The following is a 25,492-nucleotide window of genomic DNA, read 5'->3' on the forward strand; positions in this document are numbered from 1 at the left end:
ATAAATCTGGCGCCCGGCTGGCACCCTAGAATGGTTCAAAACTGCGTTGTCAAAAAGTATAAATATGGGTCTTGGTGCTTCTCCTTATGCCATGTAACACAGCAACTTTGAATGCTGCACTGAGTTGCATGAGTTGCATGATATGTTTGTAAATCTGGGCAATTGAGCTTTGGGTCTTGCAAGGTGTGGGAAAGTTCTACACAGATACCAAAAAAATAGAGTACAATGAAGGACTGTGGTAACAGCTGTAGGTAGGAGGCTTACATTCCATCGCCGTGTCGTACATAGAACATACAGGCCAACATATTGAAAGACCTCAAAGGAAGGAAGGCATACAGGTAGAAACTGCCAATGTATGTATTTGATGTGGAAGCTGTAAGAGATAGAAAACTAAGATATAAGACATTTAAGCTCTAAAATCGCAAGTCTCTCAACTAATACAGGGTTGTTAGCGTGCAGGAACAAATGAAAACATCTGCAAAATTCTCCCTCCAAAGCCTCTGCATAGGAAAGTAACACATGTGTGGGTCAAAATATCCAACACTCACACTAATTGCATCCTGAAATCTATGTGAACTTTGCTTGCCACCTGGCCATGTCAATTAATGCATTGCAAGAGCTGATGGTATGGGTACGACATTGATGCATTCATTCCAACAGACCTGATTCAAGCAAGAGACTCTGGTTTCTAAAGCCAAAAGTGGCTTTAGTTTAGCTTTATCACACTTAAAATTGCCGACACTTCATGTAAGTCTGTTAGACTTTTCATCCTTGGCATGGTCTCCCTTAACTTTTTGCATCTGTTTCCCAGGTTGTTGATGTGTGCTGGGCTCTGTTTGTGCTGTTTTTGTTACTCTGGGCACTTGACCACTGCTAACCAGTGCTAAAGTGCAAGTGCTCCTATACAAAATGTGTATGTAATTGGTTCATCCATGATTGGCATATTTGATTTACTGTTAAGTCCCTAGTACAGTGCACTAGAGGTGCCCAGGGCCTGTAAATCAAATGCTGCTATTGTGTCTGCAGCACTGATTGGGCCACCCACATTAGTAGCTCTGTAAACATGGCTCAGACCTTCCACTGCAGTGTCTGTGTGTGCAGTTTTAAACTGTAAATTTGACTTGGCAAGTGTACCCGCTTGCCAGGCCTAAATCTTCCCTTTTTATATATGTAAGGCACCCCTAACCCTAGGCAACCCCAAGGGCAGGGTGCAGTGTATGGTTAAGGTAGGACATACAGTAATGTATTTTATATGCTCTAACAGTGAAATACTGCTAAATTCGTTTTTCACTGTTGCAAGGCCTATCCCTCTCATAGGATAACATGGGAACTACTTTTAAATATGATTACATTGTAGATTCCGTTTGGGAGCGGATAGATATGTGGAGTTTGGGATCTCTGAGCTCACAATTTAAAAATACATCTTTTAGTAAAGATGATTTTAAGAGTGTGTGTTTGAAAATGCCACGTTTAGAAAGTGAGCATTTTCTTGCTTAAACCATTACTGTGACTCTGCCTCTTTGTGGATTCCCTGTCTGGGTCAGTTTGACAGTTAGGCTGGTTGCACCTCTCACTAAACAGTGACAGAAAGGGAGCTGGGATGTAGGCTGCATTTCCTGATGAGCCATCTGTGCTAGGAGGGAGGGGATGAGTGGTCACTCACACCTGAAAGGACTGTGCCTGCCCTCACACAATGCAGTCTCCAGCCCCTTGGTGTGTCTGGGGCCTGGCCTGGGCAAGGCAGGATTTCGCAAACAAGAGAGACTTTTCTTTGAAGTAGGCCTACTTCAAAGGGCAAAATGGGTATAAGAAGGGCACCCAAAACCAAAGACTTTAGAACACTTCTGGAAACCAAGATGAACCTCTGCCTGGAGAAGAGCTGAGGAAGAAGAGCTGCTCTGCCTGTGCTTTGTGGAGCTATCCTGCAGTTGCTGCTTCTGCCTGTGCTAGAGGTCAAAGACTAGACTTTGTGTTGCCTTCTTTCTTGTGAAGAACTCTCCAAGGGCTTGATTTAGAGCTTACCTACTGTTGTTTGAAGTCTCAGGGACAGCAAAGACTTCTCTCTGCCAGCACCTGGACCCTCTGCTGAGACTCCTACTCTGCCAAGTGGTGCCCATCCAGTTCCTGGGACCCTGAAAGGAGAAGCTGGCAGGCCAAGAGTAAGAAATCCACACACCGACCACCGTGCGGGGAAAAGATCGATGCGACTCCGAACTGCAGCTGAAAAATCGACGTGACACTCGCCTGCAACGCGACTGGAAGATCGACGCCCGCGGCTGGAGAAACGACGCACAGCATGGCTGACGCAAGCTGGTGAGATCGCAACCCGCGCTGCGTGGTTTTCGCATCATCATGCGGCAGGACGCAAACTTCACTGGGCATGCAAAAACAACGCAGGGTTTGCCCGGACCCAAGAGTGCGGTTCAAATCGACGCATCGCTCTACTGCGGAGAGAAGAAACAACGCACGCCGACTCGACTGAAGGAGAAACTGCGCAAGATCTCGCTCGTGAGTGAAATCGACGCATTGCAAGCCCTTTTTGATGCACACTCGCCCGTGCGGGGTTAATTTGATGCACCCAGGTACATTTCCACGCTAACAGTGTTAGCGTTGTGTTTAAAATTACATGAAGACTCTTTTCGGTTTTAAATTGATAACTTGACTTTTGTATTGTGGATTTTTGTCGTTTTCGTCTTGGTTTGTTTAGATGAATATTTTCTATTTTTCTAAACCTGTGTTGTGTCACTTTGTAGTGTTTTCATTAAGTTACTGCGTGTGTTGGTACAAATACTTTACACCTAGCACTTTGAAGTGAAGCCTACTGCTCATGCCAAGCTACCAAGGGGGTGAGCAGGGGTTAGCTTTGGGTGATTCTCTTTTGCCCTGACTAGAGTGAGGGTCCTAGCTGTGACAGGGGGTAGCCTCACTGCCAACCAAAGACCAAATTTCTAACAAAGTCAATAGCAAGAATAAATCTTGCTAATTATTTTCCAATGTGCCTTTTTGCTGGCTTTTGGATGTTGTAAGATAATTTTTGTGCTTAATAATAATTGAGCAGAATACATGATTACCTTTGAAACAAATTTTCTATGACGTGTAGAAGTGTATTTTCTAATGTGTTTTAGTAAGGTCACATTTCTGTATAAAACAGCGTCAGCCATAATGTCTGGAAAGGGGCGTTCTGACCCAGGGAGGGCCAAAGACTTGGCGCAGTGAAATTTACAACATTTCACAATGCCATTTTTTCTGTCTTTTTTAATGCCTTCTCAGAGCAGGCATTAAAATGACGAACCATTTTAATCAAAGGGCTTCCCTTTGCGTTGCTTCGCTAGCTTCAAAATTGTGATGCTATTGTCCTAACGTCCGCCATGGTGTGCTGTATTGTAAATAGGACTCGTAATTAGGGCCCTAGCGTCGCTGTCACTTGCAGTTACCAATAGCATTCATAATTAAATAATTGAGGATGAGCAAAAATGATCTTGAAGTGATAATGGTAAGAATGAATAGCAAACTGTCCATTATTGAGAATTATTGTAGATTTAAAAATATATATATTTGTTTTATTCACAAACATTTAATTATTTTTTCACAGTTAATTGTTTTGTTAATATTTAGTTTGGGAAGGGATCAAGGAATAATTTAATTATAAAGATTTTACTTTTATAAAAAATATGGATATAGAATAATAGAATGTACTACAAGTCCCAGAATACCTTTTATTGGTGATTGCGATTTGTGAGTATAAAAGGCAATAGAGAGAAAGGACTCACAAACTTTGACAAAGACCGTCTTTGGTCGAAGCACATTGGTTTGTTGATCTGAATAGACAATACTGAAGTATAAGCCTTCACCGAGTGCAGTGCAGTTTCTTTTCGTTGGATAATATATGTATGTATTCACTGAAAAAAGGGTTAAACGAACGTTATAGTTAGGTTTAGGTTTTACACACACAAAACCATGGAAATTCAGCAGTTATAGTTACCAAAGCTACCCATAACTTACGCCCCCGCAATGCACTGCTTTGTGACCTTTATACACATATATATATATATCACCTAGTGGCAGCCTAGTTTGTATAGAAGCTTCTACCATAGCTAACCATAACTTACGCCCCGCAATGCACTGCTTTGTAACCTTTATACATATATATATATATATATATTACCTAGTGGCAGCCTAGTTTCTATAGCAAAAGTTGTTTTTAACTTGTCTTTATCTTTGGCACCAGTTGATGAATCTCCACAAAGCTTTCCAAAAACATTCAACAGTCACGTCAGCTGCTGTCTGAAAAGTTTCAAGGTGATCCATCAAACAGGGACCAGGAAAATGGGGGGTCCAAAAACATTTTGGCCCTCATTCTGACCCTGGCGGTTCCCTACCGCCAGGGCCAACGGGGGCGGGAGCACCGCCGACAGGCCGGCGGTGCTCCCTTGGTCATTCTGACCGCGGCGCTTTGGCCGCGGTCAGAACGGGAAAACCGGCGGTCTCCCGCCGGTTTTCCACTGACCCTTAGAATCCTCCAAGGCGGCGCAGCTCGCTGCGCCGCCGAGGGGATTCTGACCCCCCCTACCGCCATCCTGTTCATGGCGGGAAAGCCGCCATGAACAGGATGGCGGTAGGGGGGGTCGCGGGGCCCCCTAACAGGGCCCAACTAGGCTTTTCAGTGTCTGCGATGCAGACACTGAAAAGCGCGACGGGTGCTGCTGCACCCGTCGCACGCCTTCCACTCCGCCGGCTCGATTCCGAGCAGGCTTCCTTGTGGAAGGCGCTTTCCCGCTGGGCCGGCGGGCGATCTGAATCAGATCGCCCGCCGGCCCAGCGGGAAAGTCAGAATACCCCTCGCGGTCAATTGACCGCGGGGCGGTATTCAGGCGGATTCCGACGGGCGGGCGGCAACCGCCGCGCCTAGGTCGGAATGACCACCTTTTTCTCTATTTATTTTTCCATAACGATTTTGAACAGAGATAGCACCAAAACTACTAGACGGAATTACACCAAGTTTGGCAGAAAGGTAGGTCCTGGTTCAGAAAGTGACCTTTTTGTGATTTGGTGTGAATCTGTTTAGTGGTTTTCTAGTAATTAACTGGAAAACAAATTTGTATATGTAGGGACATGGATCGGTCGCAACTCCTTCGCAGAGCATCATGACCCTGTGCGAGATGGAACGGTGTGATTGGCTGGTCACAAGCTGTTCAGAAACTTGCAGCCGCCATTTCATCGTCCAGCAACAGATGTGGGGGTTGGACTCTGAGAGACAAATGAATAGCAGGGGTCAGGGTAGAGGTACTCTGACCCTATGGGGTTATGAATGGGTTTGTGAGGAATCCATTCTGAGTTTAAAAAGGTTAAAACCCATTTTTCTTTTGATGATCATGGAGTTGTGACTCCGTTAAGGGCTCAGAATGGCCCCCCCATTTAACTTTGCAACGGTGTCGGGAACCCTGCCAATAAAGAATAAAAGATATATGTTTGCATACTCACTGTTAAACATACTACCAGACCCACTCAGACACTCACTCACCCACTCACAGACCCACTTTGACCATCATGCACCCACTCGCAGACCCACTCACTTAAGTACCCACTCTCTATCACACTGATACTCATACATCCACTCACAAACCCAGTCACACACTCATGCAGCCACTCACAGACCCATTTACACTTATACACCCACTCACAGACCCACCCAGAACTTCATGCACCCACTCACAGACTCAGTGACACTCATCTACCCACTCATCTACCCACTCAGACACTCACACACCCACTTGCAGACCAGGATAGACACTTGTACACCCACTCAGAGACCTACTCAATCATTCATGTACCCACTCACAAACTCAGAGACACACTCATACACCAACTCACAGACCTAGTGACACTCATACACCTACTCACAGACCTACTCATACTCTCTGACACCCACTCACAGATCCACTGATAGATCCAGACATACACTTGTACACCCACTGAGAGACCTACATAGTCACTCATGCATCTACTCAAAAACTCAGTGACACACTCATGCACCCACTCACAGACCTAGTGATACTCACACACCCACTAAAAGACCCACTCAGACACACACCTATTTGGACACCCAGAGGCACGCTTGTGCACACACTAATAGGCTTATTCAGACAGTCGGAGATGCACTGACAGTCTCTCACACTCATGCAGCTATTTACACACGCACTCACACACTCATACACCCACTCAAAGATCCACTTTCCCCCTGGTACAACCATTAGAAACCCAAACAGGCTTCTACCGCAGTATTCAGACATTATACTGCTACATGGAGAGTGAAAACAAAGACACATGAAAAATATGTTGAGTGTTGTGCATTTAATGTATGCTTTTGCTTTGCAAAAGTACAAATTAAATGCACAACTCCGTGGCAGAGTCACAACTCCTTTTTGTTAAAAAGCAAACAGATTTGTTTTTAAATTTAAATAGTGTTTGGGATATAGAATGGCTCTAAGAAAGCCTTTGTGTTTCTTGTGTGTATGTGATTAGTACATATACGAGCAGATGCAGAGTTTTATGTTGCTCAGAAACACCGTGTTGCCCTCATCTGTGTAGTGAACAGCATCTTTTCTACATATCTAATCCATGTGAAAGTGCAGGTTATTATTGTAAATTGAGCCCATGTTATGGACTCTGAGGAATGCTGAAACAGTTTTATTAACATGTTTCTTGGCTTTGTCTATTTGTGTTTAACACATACGGGGGAACCAGAAGAGACTTAACGAACTGCCATGTTAGCCTCAATATAAAGCAACACAACCAAATGCATGGCACTCTGGCTAACTTTGGCCTAACACTGTTAGACCTGACAGCCTTAGGGTGGTCACCCCTAACCTTTTGCCTGCCTCCCTCCACTTTTTGGATACTGTTTTTGCTGGTTTTAAGACCCTGCACACGTTACTACTGCTAACCAGTGCTAAAGTGCATAAGCTCTGTCCTTTGACACATGATAACATTGGCTCATACCTAATTGGATTATTTAATTTACTTATAAGTCCCTAGTAAAGTGCACTATATGTGCCCACGGCCTGTAGATTAAATGCTACTAGTGGGCCTGCAGCACTGATTGTACCACCCACTTAAGGTAGCTTCTTAACCATGTCTCAGGCATGCCATTGCAAGGCCTGTGAGTGCAGTTTCACTGCCAATTCGACTTGGCATTTAAAAGTACTTGCCAAGTCTAAAACTCCCCTTTGTCTACATATAATTCTCCCCTAAGGTAGGCCCTGGGTAACCCATAGGGCAGGGTGCTGTGTAGACAACAGGCAGGACATGTGCCTGTGTAGTTTACATGTCCTGGTAGTGTAAAACTCCTAAATTAGTTTTTGCACTGCTGTGAGGCCTGCTCCTTTCATAGGCTAACATTAGGGCTTCCCTCATATACTGTTTGAGTGGTAGCTGCTGATCTGAAAGGAGTAGGAAGGCCATATTTAGTATGGCCAGAATGGTAATACACAATCCTGCTGACTGGTTTTAGAAATGCCACTTTTAGAAAGTGAGCATTTCTCTGTACTTAAATCCTTCTGTGCCTTACAATCCACGTCTGGCTAGGTTCAGTTGACATCTCCCTTGTGCATTCACTAAGACAGACCCCAAACAAAGGATACTCAGCCTCACTTGCATACATCTGCATTTTGAATGGGTCTTCCTGGGCTGGGAGAGTGGCGGGCCTGACACTTACATGTCAAAGGACAGTAGCCTGCCCTCACACAAAGGACTGCCACACCCCCTACTGGGACCCTGGCGGACAGGATTGAACTGAAAGAGGACCTTGGGCACTTCTAAGCCACTCGTTGAAGTCTCCCACACTTCAAAGGCACATTTGGGTATTTAAACATGGCCTCTGCCCCTACCAACTCAGATACTTCTTGGAGAAGAGAACTTGAACCAGAACCTGCAACCTGCCAAGAAGAACTGCGTGGCGGCCCAAAGGACTCACCTGACTGTTCTCTGTGGAGGACTGCTGCCTTGTTGTTGCCCTGCTGCCTTGTTCCTCTCTGGCTGCGCTGAGAAGAGCTCTCCAAGGGCATGGATAGAGCTTGCCTCCTGTTCCCTAAAGTCTCAGGACCAAAAGGACTTCATTCCTTCAAGAAGAACTCCCTGTGCAGCAGAAATCGACGCACAGCCTGCCAGAAACAACGCACAGCCTGCATCGCGGTGAAACATTCACTGCACGCCAAACCAGAACAAGGCAGCCCGACTTCGCAATGAGAAGATCGACACAGCGCCAGTGTAGCAACCGGAAATTCGACACACTGCTCACTGTATCGCACAGCCGAGCCTGAATGACGCAGCCCGACTTCCAGAGAGGAATCAAGGCAGCACCCGCTGTGCGGTAGAAATTTCCATGCAACGCCCACCAGATCGATGCAGCCCCTGTGACTTCGTCCTGTCAGCACTGGAATTCAGCGCATCGTCCCCGGGGCATCCGAAAACCCCGCAACCCGAAGAGGATCCAAGACCAAGCGCCGGAAATTGAAGCAAGGCCTTCCGTGCGTGAAAAATAAACAACGCATCGCCGTGTGTGGTCCAAGAAATTGCCGCAACCTCCCTGTTTTCCACACATCTCCTCCTCTGCGGTTCTTTGCGGAGATTTTGAATGCAAACCAGGTACTTTGTGCTTGCAAGAGACATTTCTGGCCTTTAAGAGACCAAAGACACTTTATATCATTTTTACAGTGATATACCTAAATATACTTATTGCATCTTAATTGTTTTGACCTGCATTTATTCAGATAAATAGTATATATTTTTCTAAGCACTATGTGGTGCATTTTTGTGGTGTTCTACTGTGTTATTGCATGATTTATTGCACAAATACTTTACACTTTGCCTTCTAAGTTAAGGCTGACTGCTCAGTGCCAAGCTACCAGAGTGTGGGCACAGGATAATTTGGATTGTGTGTGACTTACCCTGACTAGAGTGAGGGTCCTTGCTTGGACAGGGAGTAACCTGACCGCCAACCAAAGACCCCATTTCTAACAAACACTTTGTGATTCACAACATTAATCCAAATATATCCCTTCCAATCCCATGAATACTAGGGTCGCTAAGATATATATGAGTGGTCTTACTCACATAATGTGACAGGCTTCATCATTGGCCACCTCACCCCACCCTGATAAGAAGATACTACCAGAGCGGACTCACCCTCAGGTGGGGCTATCCTGAGAGAGTTCTTAGAAATGTTCTAGCTGGACAAGGAACTCAGATCTAGATATTGTTAATAATATTTAAGGATACACCACGGACAGTGTCCTGTTTTATTATGGTGGTATCCTTGACATGAATACAAATCAGGGTTAATAATGGGTCTTATGCCCACTCTCTGCCCCTATCTGTATTGCCTGCTGACATGTTTCTGCCTGTATGGGTTGTAGCCTAATAAACGTCTCAGGCATTCATCAGGCCTTAAATCACCACCTAAACCTACTTGAAAAAATAGGGAGGTGAGATAAATTTAAAAGGTGAACCTCCCTTGCATATTCTGCTATTCTAATGGTAGTGGACCCCCTATTAGCCTCATGGTCTGTTCTGAGGAGGCGACTCCTGTAGTCAGACTTCCTCCAAGGAGAGACGCTGTGTCCAGGAGCTGGTCAGCAGTTCTGGGAATTAGAGTATGTGACTCACGGGAGTATCTTCTTGGAGTAACTGTGACTACAGGAGTCGCCTCCTCAAAACAGACCAAGAGGCTAACAGGCCAAAAAATCCGGGGGTCCGCTAGCATTATATCCACATTAGGCAAACCTAGGTCCTTGTTAATGCCACTCTTTCTAGCATACTCACTAGCCCAATAAACAAAGCTGTGACTTACAATCCACACTCTGAACATTTTGAAAGGAAGGAGCACTAGCACACAGTAGAATGCTACAGCTGAATGTTGGAGATTTCTAAACGTGAGGTGGTTAAAATGGATTGAGCAGTGAATTTAAAAAAAAAGTATAATTCTGATTGTATATTGTATATGGATTGGCAGATAAAAAATAGTTTGTGGTAAAAAATATTAAGTCAGTCAATCAGTGATTGGTTCTTATTTTTTCCATAAGAAAGTAAAGCCATTCTGGATATGCTAGCTTTCTGTGATAGTCAACCACACCTGCTACAGCAGACATTGAAGCTACTATGCTGGTAAAAAAAACATGCAATGAACTTTTAAACTACTGCTACAGTACAGTGTTGTCAGGAGGTTGCTATGGCAGCTGAGGTGAAAGAATGTGGGGAGACGGTGAAGTGTTAAAGGACACATACATTTTTAAATAAGACAGGTTTTCTTATATAAGGAAATATAAGGAATCATTTTTCAAATTCAGTGATATCACTGGTTGTAAAATGTTGAAAAAATTGTGAAACAAAATAATGGGGAATATATTTTCAAACTGCGACTGGAGTCGCGACTCCGTTGTGAAGTTACATGGGTGGCAACGCTGGGCAGCGCAACAGAGTTGCGACTCCAATAGCACACAGTAGCAAATTGGGCTTCTTACCAAAAAAGACAAGAAAGGGTTAACTGCCACTAACGATTCAGATGTGGTATAACATAAAGAAAAGATAAAACACAGTTTGTGATTAGATAATTAGCACAGTATTAAAGAGAGCAAAGGTGAACAGCTTGCCATTACTGGTTGCTATGTCTAAGAGTGGGCTACTATTCTTACTTTGAGGTTTAATCATTAGAAAAAGAGTGGAATTCATATTGTGACCGTATTGTATCTATTAACAAAAGCTATTAACAGGCATATGAATTAGAGTATTAGTTTTAACCCCTTCGGCACCAAGGACGTAATGGTTAAGTCTGTTGGCGCAGCGCTGGGGCGCCACAAACGTAACTATTACGTCCTGGTACCGACCCACAGGAGGAGCGCAAGCTAGCTTGGGCAGCACTCCCCCTTTGGGCCTCCCACCCTCGTCCCCGAGCAGGGATGGAAGGGGAATCGCTTCCCCTCCTGCCCCAGACCACCCCCATCTAATGACGTCAGCATGCGATTGCGCGCTGACATCATTAGAGAGCGCCGGTGGCATTGGAAGCCATTGGCTTCCAGTGCGTCTTAGGAGAAGAGGTAAGTTTCTCCTCTGGCCGGGGGGGGTGGATTCCTCTAAAAGAGGCATCGGGGGAAAGGAAAGGGTTTTCCTTTACCTCAATGTCTCTCTCAGCATTTGATGTGATCTGCAGCAGGAATGACTACTAGACACCAGGTTTTTTTTTCTTTTGGTCAATTTCACTAATTGGGAGTGGTCCCTTGGGCAAGAGTCGCTCCCCTTTGGGGACAATATGTTTCACGCCATTTCCACCCCGCTTGGGGGCAGATTGGCCTATTATTTTTAGGCCTATCTGCCCACAAAGGGGGCAGAAGCTAAGGTGACACCAGGGATTCTTTACTTTTGTTTTTTTGTGTGAGGAGGTGGCTCCATGGGCAAGCGTTGCCCCCAAAAGGGCGCATAGCACTGTTGGCCATATCTGCCCATATTTTTATTTTTAGGCCCATCTGCCCCAAGGGGGGCAGAAGTCACTAAGGCAGCAGGGATTCTTTTTGTTTTTGTTTTTCTTGTGGGGGGGGCGCGGCCCCTTGGGCATGTGTCACTCACATTTGGGAATCAATATATCTGTTGTAGGTTTCTACCCCCCTTGGGGGCAGATCAGCCTATTATTTTTAGGCCGAAGCCACATAGACACCAGGGAATATTTTTTTTGTCTTTTGTTTGTTTGGGGGTGGACCCTTGGGCAAGAGTTGCCCCCCAAAGGTGGCACACAACTGTTGGCCATTTCTGCTCCCCTTGAGGGCAGATCGGCCTATTATTTTCTTTAGGTCCATCTGCCCCCAAGGCAGAAGCCACTAAGGCACCAGGGAATCTTTTTCTTTCATTTGTTTTGTAAGTGGGGCAGCCCCTTGGGCAAGGGTCGCCCCCCTTTGGAGGCCAATATATCTGTCACTGTATTATTTTTAGGCACATCTGCTACAAATGGGGGCAGAAGCCACTAAGGTGCCATGAATGTATTCCTTTTGGTTTTTTTTTTTAGTGTGGGGGTGACCCCTTGGGCAAGGGTCACCCCCCAAAGGGGGCACACAACTGTTGGCCATTTCTGCCCCCTTTGGAGGCAGATTGGCCAATTCTTTTTAGGCTCATGGGGGCAGAAGCCTCTGAGGAGCCAGGGATTGTTTTTCTTTCTGTTGTTTTGTGTGGGGGGGCGGCCCCTTCAGCAACGGTCATCCCCCCAAAGGGGCACTTGCTGCTGGCCATTTCTGCCCCCCCCTCTTTGGAGGCAGATTGGGCTATTATTTTTAGGCCCATCTGCTTCAGACGGGGGCAGAAACCACTAGACACCAGGGGAAACTTCCAAATGTTTGGTGGCGGGGTGTTTATCGACTGGCAAAGTATTTACATTTTTGATTGTAATGTTTTATTTCTCCTTTTTGTTCTAGTTCAAAGCTTTTGCTTCCATTGCTGTGAATCCTTGCGGTTGTGGCAGTGGTTGGGCAGCAGTTTGCGTAGTTGCATGTTTTAGGTAAGAAAAAGCAATTTACTCCAATTGAATATTATTTGCCATGCATGAATGACATTTTGTAAGTGGTGTACTAAATGCAGGATTGTGTGTGAAATTGTCCTTAGATTAGTTCACAATGATATTTGTGTTGTCTCATGTGTAATTTTCTTTTTCCTGTTTAGTGGGATATCATTGGTGATTGCTGTGTCTGTGCGGAGTAGTTACTGGTGAGTCTAGCTTTTTCAGGCAAGTCAGTGGTATAGTTTTTGAGCTTATAACACTTGGAGGATGCACCGCCAACAGGCTGGCGGTGCATCAGGGGCAATTCTGACCGCAGCGGTAAAGCCGCGGTCAGAAAAGGGAAACCGGCGGTTTCCCGCCGGTTTTCCCCTGCCCCTGTGAATCCTCCACGGCGGCGCTGCAAGCAGCGCCGCCATGGGGATTCCGACCCCCTTCCCGCCAGCCTGGTTCTGGCGGTTTTCACCGCCAGAACCATGCTGGCGGGAACGGGTGTCGTGGGCCCCCTAACAGGGCCCCACATTGATTTTCAGTGTCTGTCTAGCAGACACTGAAAATCGCGACGGGTGCCACTGCACCCGTCGCACAAAAGCAACTCCGCCGGCTCCATTCGGAGCCGGCTTCATCGTTGCTGGGGCTTTCCCGCAGGGCGGGCGGGCGGCCTTTTGGCAGTCGCCCGCCCGCCCAGCAGGAAAGTCATAATGACCGCTGCGGTCTTTTGACCGCGGTACGGTCTTCTGGCGGTTCCCGCCATGCGGGCGGCTTCTGCCGCCCGCGGGGGTCAGAATGACCCCCTTAGTGATAAAGCCACACTTTATTACTTATATTACACAGTGCTGGTTATTGGTGGTGCATTTGTCCAGTTACTTTTCGTAGTAGGGATAATTGCTAGCTGCAAGGATGACCGCTCAGCAGATTGTTGGTATTCTTTTTGAGTCATCTTCTGACCATGATTATGAGGCTGACTCTGCATCTGAGGCAGAGGAGGAAGTGCATGATTCTGACAGTGAATTTTCTGTCCGAGAGAAATCTGATGAGGAAACCACTCTCAGGGCAAATGAAGGGCCTGTTTTAGAGGAGAACACTTATACAGCAACCTAGGGCTGAAAGATTTCCCATTGGAAGATTTGAACTCTGGGTTGCCCCAAACATGGAGCAGACAGAGTTGCCTGCCTTTACTGGTCTCCCGGCGTGTAGAGTGAATACAGAAAACTTTTTGCCTGTCAATTTCTTTTAGTGGTTTATGGACGATGTATTTTTAGAAGAAATTTTTGAGCAGACAAATTTGTATGCAGAGCAGTATTTGAGGGACAACGTTGCCAGACTTAGGCCACCCTCTAGAGCTAGCCAATGGATTCCCACAAATCTGGAAGAGTTAAAAAAGTTCTTGGGTTTTAATTTTTGATGGGGCTGAGAAGGAAGCCGTCACTGTCTTCATATTGATCTACTAGCCCCTTGATGCCAACTGCAATATTTCCTGCAGGGATTCCAGTATTGACCCCACTGGTTGGCCACCCACTTTTGTAGTTAGTGAGAGAATTGTGTGGGAACTTGGTAGACGACTGTTTAACAAAGGTCACCATTTGTACATAGATAACTTCTACACTAGAGTGCAGTTGTTCAGGGAATTATCCAGAGTGGACACTGTTGCTTGGGCCCAATCCATTGTAACTGGAAAGGCTATCCAATGGAGCTTGTCTGTAAAAAATTTGAGTGGGACAGTGCAGTGCCTTGCATAATGAGGAGCTGCTAGCTGTGAAATATGCAGATAGGAGGGATGTCTACATGCTGACTGCCATCCATGATGAGCGTACTTCCCCTGTGACTGTTTGGGGTCAGGTTGCTGAAGTGCACAAACCTGCATGCATTTTGGACAACGATTAGCACATGGGTGGTGTAGATAGAGTAGATGAGAGGTTGGAACCTTACAATGCTGTTCGTAAGGCTTACGTTTGGTATAAGAAATTAGCTATTCATCTTTTCCATTTGGCAACTTTTAATGCTTTTGTTGTGTTCAAGAATAGTTCTCCATAGTCAAGGATGACATTTGTGAAATTTCAGGAGTCTGTCATAGCGAGCCTTGTTGTGGACAGGCCAGAGTTCCTCGAGAAGCAGTGGTGGAGGATGTGGCTAGATTGAAAGATCGCCACTTTCCTGAGCACATTTCTCCCACGCCCAAAAAAGACTTTCCCGCTAAGAAATGTAGAGTCTGTGCCAGAAGAGTTAACTGGAGGGAGACTTGTATGTACCGCCCCAATTGTCCTTCAAAGCCTGGGCTATGTGTGGCTGGCTTTTTCAGGTGTTACCACACCCAAAAGAATTATTGGGAACTACCATGAGCTTAAACTGCCTGTTTTATATTTTCATATGTTCAGTTTCACGGTTGGCATTAATGTCATGTTTTTAGTGAGAGCTTTTGTGTTTGTAGTTTTGTACTTATTTATAATTATTTACTGTTGTTGAAAAAAAAGTGATGGCGGTGTGCATGGAGTGGTGACAATAAAATGGAATACCAGAAGTTATCTGGTGAAGATTGTCATGAGGTAGCAAGAGTACTGAGGAAAAACAAGCTTTAAATTATTGATTAGGTGAGCATGGTTTCTAATCTCATGCTTGTCTTTGTTGAACTGAGAATGCAACAGATACTCAAAACGGAATGTGACATTTTGTTTGGAGGAACACATTTAATTGTTTTGGAGACCTTCTTCAACTTACTCCTGTAAAAGAACAGGCTGTTTTTAAAACTCACATGAACAGACTTGAAACGCATTGGGAAGTATTGGCAATGTAAACATTTGGCAATATTTTCAATACAAGGAACTTGCTATAAATATGCGTAACACCTATGACCAGGAGTATAGAATCATTCTAAAGGACATTAGAGTAAGAGTTCTGACAGAGGAGGGAAGACTAATGTTGGAAAGTCGACTTATTAAGAAATTGTTTTCCTCTAAGAAGATGGCAGCATAGCTAATGAAAAACTTTTTTAAAGGGGCCGATTTAAGAGCCCCTTGTGCCACTTTAGTGCTGCCTTAGCTTAATGTTTTTTACACTAAGGCAGCGCTAAGGTGGCCTTTTCCCAGCTCCATATTTACAAAGTGGTGCAATGCATGCATTGCACCACTTTGTAACCCTTTGCGCCACATCATGCATGTGCCATGCATAATGTATTCAAAGGAGCGTTCCGGCTCAAAGAGGCCTGCAAAAATGGTGTAGTGAAATCTAAAAGATTCAATTCGCCATATTTGGTGTAGTTTTTAATGCCTGCTGAAAGCAGGCGTTGAAAGGATGCACCCATTGTAATCAAGGGGCCTCCTTGCACTTTGCTCCACTAGCGTCACAATTTCTGACGGTAGTGGACCAAAGTGCAACAATAGCATCAAAAATGTTGATGCTATTGTTCCTAATACCGCCATGGTGCGCTGTATCATTAATACAACACACACATGGTGGCGTTAGAGGGCCCAGGGGGCACAAGAAAAGTGGCGCTGCATTTGATGCAGTGCCATGTTTCTTAAATTCGGCCCAGGGTTTCATAAATGCCTACACTTCAAGAGTATGCAGCATTTAATGAAGAATTACTAAAATCTGAGAATGCAAACATTTTGGAAATTACTGCTATTGACAAAACAGAACACCACGGTGTAACTGTTCTGCTGATTACAAGATAAATTAATCTCTTTGGAGAAATCTGTATTCAGGACTGCTGGACTAGAGAAGTATTAACATATCTGCAAATACTATAGAGTAATTCTAAGATGTAATTTAAATGTAGAAGGATTGGTAAATGGTGCCATGAGTAAAGTTGTTGATTTCATTAATTTTCCTAACTGTGAAGAAGTTGAATTTTTAGCCCGAAAGTTTGATCAGGTTGATGGTGTGAAGCAAATTGGATGATGTGTTGTACGCTTTTTGCTTGTGAAAGATTTGTATGTCTGACAAAAATAGTTTCCAGTTTGTCTTGCGTATGCCGTAGCGATCCACAAGTCTCAAGGCCTAAGTGTTAATTCTGCATTTATTATTATCGGAACTACCGTTTTTAAAGAAGGATTGTCATAAGTAGCATTGTCACACATTTGAACATTATCTGGTTTGTTTCTGGTTGATTTTGATAAGAAGTAACTTAGTACAGATGCAAATTGCATGAGAGAGTAAAAAAGATTAAGTAGTAGATATGCTCCTCATTTAGGACAGTAGCCTATTTATGAAAAATGGATATTATGTCCTAAGCGGAAACTGACAAAACAGATTATAGAAAGGACCAAAAGGAAAGCTAAAGAAGAAAGTGTCAAGAAAATAAAACTGGATAAGGATGGAGATATTGTAGGTTATCAGTTAGATAACGCTACTGGTGTAAACTGCTATGCGAATGTTGTTCTCAATGTTCTCTTCCGTTTACCACATGTTGTAAATGCAATCCAAGAAAAATCCAGGGACACACTGTGCACAGCAGTATGTTATTGCCTTCTCATGACAGAACTGCAATACATTCTGCTTCAGACATTTGACATCTAGTAGACAAATATAGTGGATCCGTAGTATTTACTCTAAATGCTCAACAAGATGCACAGGAATTTATTATGGTGATGCCTCGAGTTTTAGAAGACGAGGATTTAAATATTGATCACATATTTGGACTGATTTATACATAGAACCATGAGTTTGAAGATTGCTCTTTCTCACCTACAACTGAAATCCAATCCGAGCGATTTCTGTACTTAACTCTGCCAGATTCTAAAAATGTGTCTTTTGATAAGATAATTTAAAAAAGTTACCAAAATATTTCCCATCAAAGCTGTAAATCAAATGTATTCTCTACATTGCTCATACAGAAGAGAGATAAATACATTATAGCAATGTTTCAACGATGCAGAGCACATGGAACAAATTTGGACACTTGCGGGCATATTTTTACTCTGTTCATGCCGAATTTGTCATTTTTTTACGCAAATTCGGCGCAAACTTAACTCTATATTTATATTTTGAGGCTAAGACTGTCTAGCGTCACAATATTTAAGTTTGCACCATTTTTAGATGTGTAATCCCCACCTTGCGTCAATGAGATGCAAGGTAGGCGTTCCCATCCAAAAATGACGCAATAGCGCCGTATTTATCCCCAGTGCTAAAATGATGCACGGGAGGGAGGCTGTCCCAAATAATGGCGTTAAGCTTGCTTAGAGCCATTATTTAACACCTGGGTCAGACCAGGTGTTAAGGGACCTGTGGACCCATTTCCATGGTCAAACACCATGGAATGGGCCCACAGGTGCCCACCCCAAGCCTTAGGAACACCCCCACCAAGACAAGAGGATGGGGGACCCCATCCGAGGTAAGTAGGGTAAGTATGGGTAAGTATTTTTGTTATTTGTTTTAAAGTGCCATTGGGGGTTCAACAAGGGGTCTCCTGCATGGCACTAGGTACAATGGCCATGCCAAGGGGACACTGGTCCCCTGTGCTGACCATTGGGGTTGTGGGCATGACTCTGTCTTTTCTAAGACAGAGTCATGTTTTAGGATGGTTGTGCACCTGGAAATGATGCAGAGATGGTTAGCTGCATTTTTGTTTGCCACTAACCAGCGTAACGTCATTTTTTTACACACAACCTGCTATTCCCATACTGCTACCCTCACCCGGCTAGCGTCACTTTTGTTGACACTAGCCCAAGCTTAGCGCCAGCTTGCGCCATTCCATAAATATGGCACCCGGCACTCAGGAATGACGCAAGCCGGCTGTAAACTTTTTGGTGTAAAACTGCATTAGCGCAGTTTTGCACCAAAAAGTTTAAATAAACCCCTTAGATTACAAACTTTAAAGCTGGACAGATATCAGTTTCTTGTAGAACATACTGTACTTTGGCTATCATTTTTCATAAAGGTCTAAATATCACATCAGGACATTATAACTTATATTGAAAGACTGAAACTGGATAGACAGAGTGAAGGGATATCAGTCTGCAATTCCAACAAAAACTGCCTTTCAAACTTCCTAATTCTTACCTACTACCCCTTCAGCCTGAGTTCTAAGAAAGTTTTCTTTAACAAAAGTATCAGATACAGTCTTCTGTGTTGACATATAAACTGCTTAAAAATATCATTAAGCCTATCAGGAATCATGTCTTCAAAAATATATAAAAATATGAACTATGCATAAATGAGGTGAAAGGATTTCTGGTCTAAAACAAATATACAGTTTTTTCTCTCAATAGATTTTCAATGTTTAAGACATCATTCGGCCTACCAGGGGTGATGTCAACAAAAGGATATCCAAAACCTCAAGCGTCGATCTAGGAAAGTACTCTCTTTCTTGGCACAGTTACCCCCATTTTCTCCCTGTTGTCATTGTGTTTGACTGTGTTCACTGGGATCCTGCTAACCAAGAACCCAGTGATTATGCTCTCTCTTATCTAACTTGGTAACCTGTTCTATTTTCACTCCACATTTGGCATACTGGTGCCCTCATGCCCCCATGTAAGTCCCTACTATATGGTACACAGGTAATCAGGGCACTGGGGTACCAGGGGATCCCCATGGGCTGCAGTATGTATTATGCCACCCATGAGGAGCCCATGCAAAGTGTTCTACAGGCCTGCCATTGCAGCCTGTGTGAAAGAGTGCATGCACCCCTTTTCCCATACCTCACTGCACCAGGTCACTGTAAATCACCCCTATGGCAGGCCCTCCTAGCCCAGAGGGCAGGGTGCAAGTACCTGTGTGGGAGGGCACCCCGCCACTAGCAGAAGTGCCTCCATGAACTCCATTGCCATTTTCATGGACTTCGTGAGTGTAGGGATGCCATTTTACACATCACTACCTATGTTCAGCTACGAACGGTAATTCCAAATCTAGGTATGTTTGGGGTCAAACATGTCAGAATCATAACCCAATACTGTTGCCAGTATTGGAAATATGATTCCATGTATTCCGGGGGCTCCTTAGAGGTCCCCCAACATTGCTCCTACCAGTCTTCCAGGGTTTTCCGGGCAGCCCAAGCTGCTGCCACCACTCAGACAGGTTTCTGCCCTCCTGCTGCTTGAACAGCTCAAGCCTAGGAAGGCAGAACTAATGACTTCCTTTGGGAGAGTGGGAGTAACACCCTCTCCCTTTGGAAATAGGTGTTGCATAGCTTAGGATGGGGTAGCCTCCCCAAGCCACTGATATGCTTTGAAGGGCACTTCATTGGCACAAAACTGGTCAGTGGAAAGGGGAGGTGCCAAGAGCTCCTCCAGAGGGTCTCTGGGTTCTGCCATCTTGAATCCAAGGTTGGCAGGGACCTCTGGAAGCATCTGAGTGGCCAGGCAGGTGATGTCAGAGCCCCCCTCCTGACAGCTGGTCACCTGGCTAGGTGACCAATCCCCCTTTGAGGGCTATTTAGGGTCTCTCTCTTGAGTGGATCCTCACATTCGGCTTGCACGATTCCAGCAGGACTCCTCTGAAACCTCCACTTCTTCTTCTAGCCACTGGAACCATGACTGGACCCTTCAGGGACCGACAATCTGCATCCACAAAGAAGACTCTTCTTGCAACATGGTTTCCACAACTCCTTCCAACTTCTGCAACATTTCCCCATTTGTGCATCTTCTGAGGGTGGCAAGTCTTCAGTCTGCACAAGAATGAAGAAGGAATCTACCTTGGAGTGAAAGAGTCACTCCCCTGCATTCGCAAGCACCTACTGTAATGACAACCGGATGCATGGATGTCCTCTCATTCTGAGCTGCATGGATCCTGCAACATGGGTGGTGGTCCATAGTAGTCCTCTTGGGCCTCTCTGTCAGCTGTCCAACTTTGGTTCAGGTAAGCCCTTGCCTTTCCACGCGGGACAGTACACCTATGCACGGCGTCTCTTGCCAAGGATTGTTTGCATTTCCTCCAAGGGACCGTCAGGCATTGTGCAGCTCCAGCACTCCTTCCTGTGATGCACAGCCCTCTGCGTGGTTCTCCTGCGGCATGAGACCCTTCTCCTGTGTGCTGCATGGGCTCCTTCTGCCACGTCTGGGTCCCCGACCTGTGGGCTCTCTGTGTTGCTGAGGGTCCTCTCTGGCTCCCCCTTCTGGGTTGAATCCTCCTGGGCCTTGCTGGTCCACCATAGCACAACTTTTACACTAACCGCAAATTCACCTTTGCCAAGGCTTGTTGGTGCAATTCCTGCACTGACACCCATCTGCGATCTTCCTTCCAGTGTGGGACATCTTCTGCAGCCCTCAGGAACTCTTCTTCGGCTCCAGAGCTGCAGACCATGACCGTCGACCAACTCCTGCAAGTACAGCTGGGAGGGTAGTAGCTCCTACTCCTCCTGGACTACTGTGACTCTTGGACTTGGTCCTCTCTCACCACAGGTCTTCCTCTCCAGGAATCCACCACTGGTTTCTTGCCGTCTTGGGTGGGTGTCTTCTTTTTCTTCCTTTTGGGTGGTTTTGGGAAATCCCAGTGATTTACTCCTGCTTTCCTGGTCGCAGGGGGTACTGCGTTACTTACCTGTGTGGTTTTCTAGTACTCACAGCTCCCTTCTGTACATTCCACTTACCTAGGTGGGGGTCCTGTGTTCGCATTCCATTTTTTTAGCATATGGTTTGGGCCCCCCATAGGGTCACTATTGTCTAACTGCATTTGTACTGTTTTCTAACCTTTCCTATGCCTATTCCTGTTTACTAGTGTATATAATTAGTGTAGTACTTACCTCCTATTGGAGGGTTGCCCTTCTAGTATTTTGTAGTATTGTGTGACCAAAAATAAAGTACCCTTATTTATATACAACTGAGTGTTTTCTTTCACGTGTGTAAGTGCTGTGTGACTACAGTGGTTTTGCATGAGCTTTGCATGTCTCCTAGATAAGCCTTGCCTGCTAGTCCACAGCTACCTCTCCAGAGCCTGGATTCTAGACGCTGCCTGCACTTCCCTAAGAGGGGATACCTGGTCCTGGTATAAGGTGTAAGTACCTTGGGTACCCATCACACACCAGGCCATCTTCCTACAGAAGGTAAGCCAGATAGTCAACTCCAACTGGCACATACTGAACAGCAATAGAGAGGAATATCTTAGGCTCCCCAAATCTATATTTGTGCATAAACAGAACAAGAATTTGAAGAACTATGTTGTGCGGTCCAGCTTGGACAAACCACTATGATTTATAGAAAAAAATAACTGATAGTGTTACTCAAGTCAAAGAAAATTTCAAATGATCAACAAGAAAGGCATGAGCCAATGCTATTGAGCCAGATGTGTACACTTTCAATAATTACACAGTAAGCCTGACCACCTTCACTTTCTGCAAGATGAAGAACATTACTTACTTGCTCATTAGCCCCAGTAATCTTGGGTATGTAGGGGAAACACCCGCTTTACTGAGCAGAAATCTGCCATACAAATAGCTCAAACAAATGCACCATTAATAAAACATTATATAGAAAAAAACATAATCCAGAAGACATCAAATGGCTTATTTTAGAAAAAAATGATAATGAGAGGTCCATAGAGCTGCTAGTAAAAGAAGAGAAGTGTTTTGTATTTTCACTCTTGATACGTGTGGAAGGGATATAAATAGTGAGATTCTGTGAGAGAATGCTATTGTCTCTAATACATAAGGGACATTTTTGGGATTTACACAGCACATATGGACAGTTAAAGTTCCAAGCGAGATCTGTTAAAAAATAAAAGTGTAGAAATAACATATAAGTGACAATTTGGGCTCCAATTACATATTAGACCCATGAGCGGTATTCCCCCTTCTGATGTTTTTTTTCTCTTAGAGTAGGGAGTTTACACAGTTTAAAGATACCTGCCTTATAAGTTGCATTCCCCCCTATATTTAGGCTTCCAGCATAGGGAGATAGTATTGTTCCAAGCTGGCCGCCACAGCCAGTGTGACCCTCTAGGTGGCCCACACTAGAAAGATTTTAGGACAAGGTGCCAAATAAAATATTATGGAACAGATCCTTGTTTCTGTGGGCCACAGAAGTTGCTTCTGTGGACTCTATTGGTGCCTAGCATGGGGCTGCTGGAATATTATGTGAGGTGGTCAAGTAGGGAGAAATCACTGCCCATCTCACACACAGGTGGCTTCAATAAGGCGTTGTACTTATCCCCCCTGGCCGGAGCGCAGATTTGCAAACTGGTTCAGAGCTCCTTGCACTCATTCTTTGGGAGCCTGAGGTTTTGACGGTCCCCGGCTACGGTGAGTAATCTAATAGTGAAGTTGTTGGTCCTAATAAATAGCCGGGTCTTTAGCAGCCATGCAGACCTTGGAGAAATATTATTTCGATTAATGAGCAGTGCGTATCAGATCGGTTGTGTGGTACGGATGTTGAGCTAAGAAACAAGCTGCCTGTAGCAGAAGATGACCACGATGGTAGTACACATCCATAGACATTACTTTAGAACTGCCCCAGACCAGCAGCAAGTAAGGGCTAGAGTACAGCAAAGTTAGTATATGAGCAAGAAATTATTCATTATCATAGGAAGATAATGTGGCCTTCAGAACGGTATCATCTGTTCCTCACAGACTCTTATGGTTTATGTTTTTCAGCCATTTGTTTCAAGGATTTAAAGCAAGGCTGGGGCCTTTGGCAAATTGAATAGGACAGGCGAGGCATTTCAGTGCCTGCCATTTGAGTATCTTAGCTGGCCGATAGTGGAGCAGTTTTAAAAAAACAATCAAAACGTCTGAATCTTAATAAGATTGTCTTATTCTTTTTTTTTTTTTTTCCTCATCTCACTAATCCATGCCAGTAAAGGAAGGATCCACTACTCATTGACCCCCAGGTGTATAGCTCAACAATATCAACGGGCCACTCCACCTGCCACTCTCTTCCGACAAAAAAAAAAAAAAAGATTGTCTTATTCTTCAACATGCATTTTTCTTGCAGTTGTTCCATTTCTAACTGGTCCCTGAGGAGAACATGCAATTCTAAATTCTCAGTTAGACATAAGCACACATTTTTGGAACTTATGGGAGGTATACATTGAGTAATACAGTATGCAGCACACACTTGGGAGATACTGCCTGGGATTTAAGTTATATGACATGGATTCAAAACCGTGTATAAGAGTGCATCAAACGTTTGGGTTATGGGGTGGTATTTTGAATTGAGTCAAACATGATAAAATTGCATGATAGGGGTTCACCCCACTAAATGAAGATGCTATATATGAAAAGTTATATGGTAGGGACTCACCTTGGCATTTGAACCATGTCACAAATAGGGGTGGGTGGAGGTTCTGTCTTCCACTGGTAATCACAAAAATCACAGGGAAGGTGGCCTGATGGGGTCAGCAGACAACCATATCTGTGATTGCTTTTAAATAAAGCATTTTTTTTATTTTTAAACACAGCTTGTTTTCCTTAAAGTAAAACCGGATGCGTTTAAAAATACAAAAAATGAAACGTTTCAGTTTAATTTTTTAAGAGTAGGCAGTGGTACATGGCAGTGGTCCGTAGACCACTGGCTGCTCTCAAAAAAACATTTTTGCATGCATTCATAAAGGGGAATGAGTCAGTTTCCGAATGGGTTAACACCAATTTGAAATTGCTGTTAACTGCGATTGTTTCGTGACCACGTTCACAAAACAATCATACATAACGATGCGACTCGCAATTAGGAAGGTACGCCCTTGGCATGCCCCTTCCTAATTGCGACTCGCAACCCTATTTTGTGATTCAGTAAATAGATTAGTGTTAGAAATGAGGTCTCTAGTTGGTAGAGATATACACCCTTCTCCAAGTAAGGGACCACAATCCTAGCCAGGGTAAGTTGCACACAATGAAAATTATCCTGTGCCCACCCTCTGGTAGCTTGGCACCGAGCAGTCTTAATTTAGAAGGCATTGGGTTATGTATTTGTGCAATAAATCATACAGTAACACAGTGAAAACACCACACAGGTTTAGAAAAATATAGGATGTTTATCTGATTAAATTAAGGTCAATGTTGAAATATCACTTTTGCAGGTTTAAAAGAGTCTTAAATGTTAGAAATCAACAAGCTTTGTGCATTTGGCTCTATGTGCCTTAAATTATTCCTTCTGTATATATTCTGCGTGTTTGGTGCAGATGTATCTCCGAGTTGAGGAGCACCGGGCACTGCTGAGACCCTGATGGTTTAGATAGGCGCAGTCCGAGCCGCCGGGGACGCCGGTGCCGCTGTCCAGGGCGCTGCCGTCGGCCCACCGCCAGGGCCCGCTCGGATCTCTCCGCAGGCCGACCCAGCGATCATACTCCCCCTTCTCAGAGAGGGCGAACCCTCTCTCTTTGTCGCTTTTAATCACAGCCAGACTGGAGGAACGAGAGGCGCAGCTGCCATTGGCAAATGTCCAGCTTCCTTCGTTTTCAGAGAATAAGAAACAGCTGCTCTCGCGCAGGGTCCATCCTGCCTCGCACTGGCGGGAAAGGCCGCCCTCGTCGGTGCGGTTCGCCTCACTCGCGGGGTCTTCTCTCGCTCTGAGGGCGAACACGGCGGCGAGGACGACGGAGCCCAAAACCACCGCCACCGCCGCAGCCACCACCCGCCAAAGACGGCGGCGGCGGGAGGCGGCTGGGAGGCCCTCTGCGGGCGGCCGGGGCTCTACCGCGGCTACGGCCACTTGTTGCTCCTCCTCGGAGGGTGGTGCCGCCGTGATCTCCGGCCACCCCCGCCCTAGCAGCGCACATGCCCGGGGTGAGGTTTCTTGGCCGGGCTCTTCCCTCAGGTCTGGCTCCATCGCGAGCACCACCGGTGCGTATAGAGACATGTTTAACTGGCAGAATGAAAAACTTTTTACACCAGCGCTCGGATACATTTTCCAAGAATTTGAACCAACCAAACTCATATGATTTTGACTATTCTTTTCGCTTCTCCGAGAGGTTCTTAAACAATCTTAAACATTTTTTTGCTACGGCGCCCCAACAAATTATGACTATGAACCAAATTCTATGTACTGCTACGATCTATAAACAGGGTTAATAGAGGTATTTTTTTGACATTACAAACTA

General features: G+C 44.9%; 1 protein-coding gene across 1 annotated transcript; it reads right to left on the minus strand.

Moving 5' to 3' along the window:
* Positions 1-24,537: 24,537 nt before the first annotated feature.
* LOC138293973 (C-type lectin domain family 2 member D-like) lies at positions 24,538-25,221 on the minus strand. Its single transcript, XM_069233233.1, has one exon. The coding sequence runs from the start codon at positions 25,219-25,221 to the stop codon at positions 24,538-24,540; it is 684 nt and encodes a 227-aa protein (XP_069089334.1).
* Between the last annotated feature and the right edge of the window lie 271 nt (positions 25,222-25,492).

Source organism: Pleurodeles waltl, chromosome 4_2 (genome assembly GCF_031143425.1).
Source record: "Pleurodeles waltl isolate 20211129_DDA chromosome 4_2, aPleWal1.hap1.20221129, whole genome shotgun sequence".
Lineage (NCBI taxonomy): Eukaryota > Metazoa > Chordata > Amphibia > Caudata > Salamandridae > Pleurodeles > Pleurodeles waltl.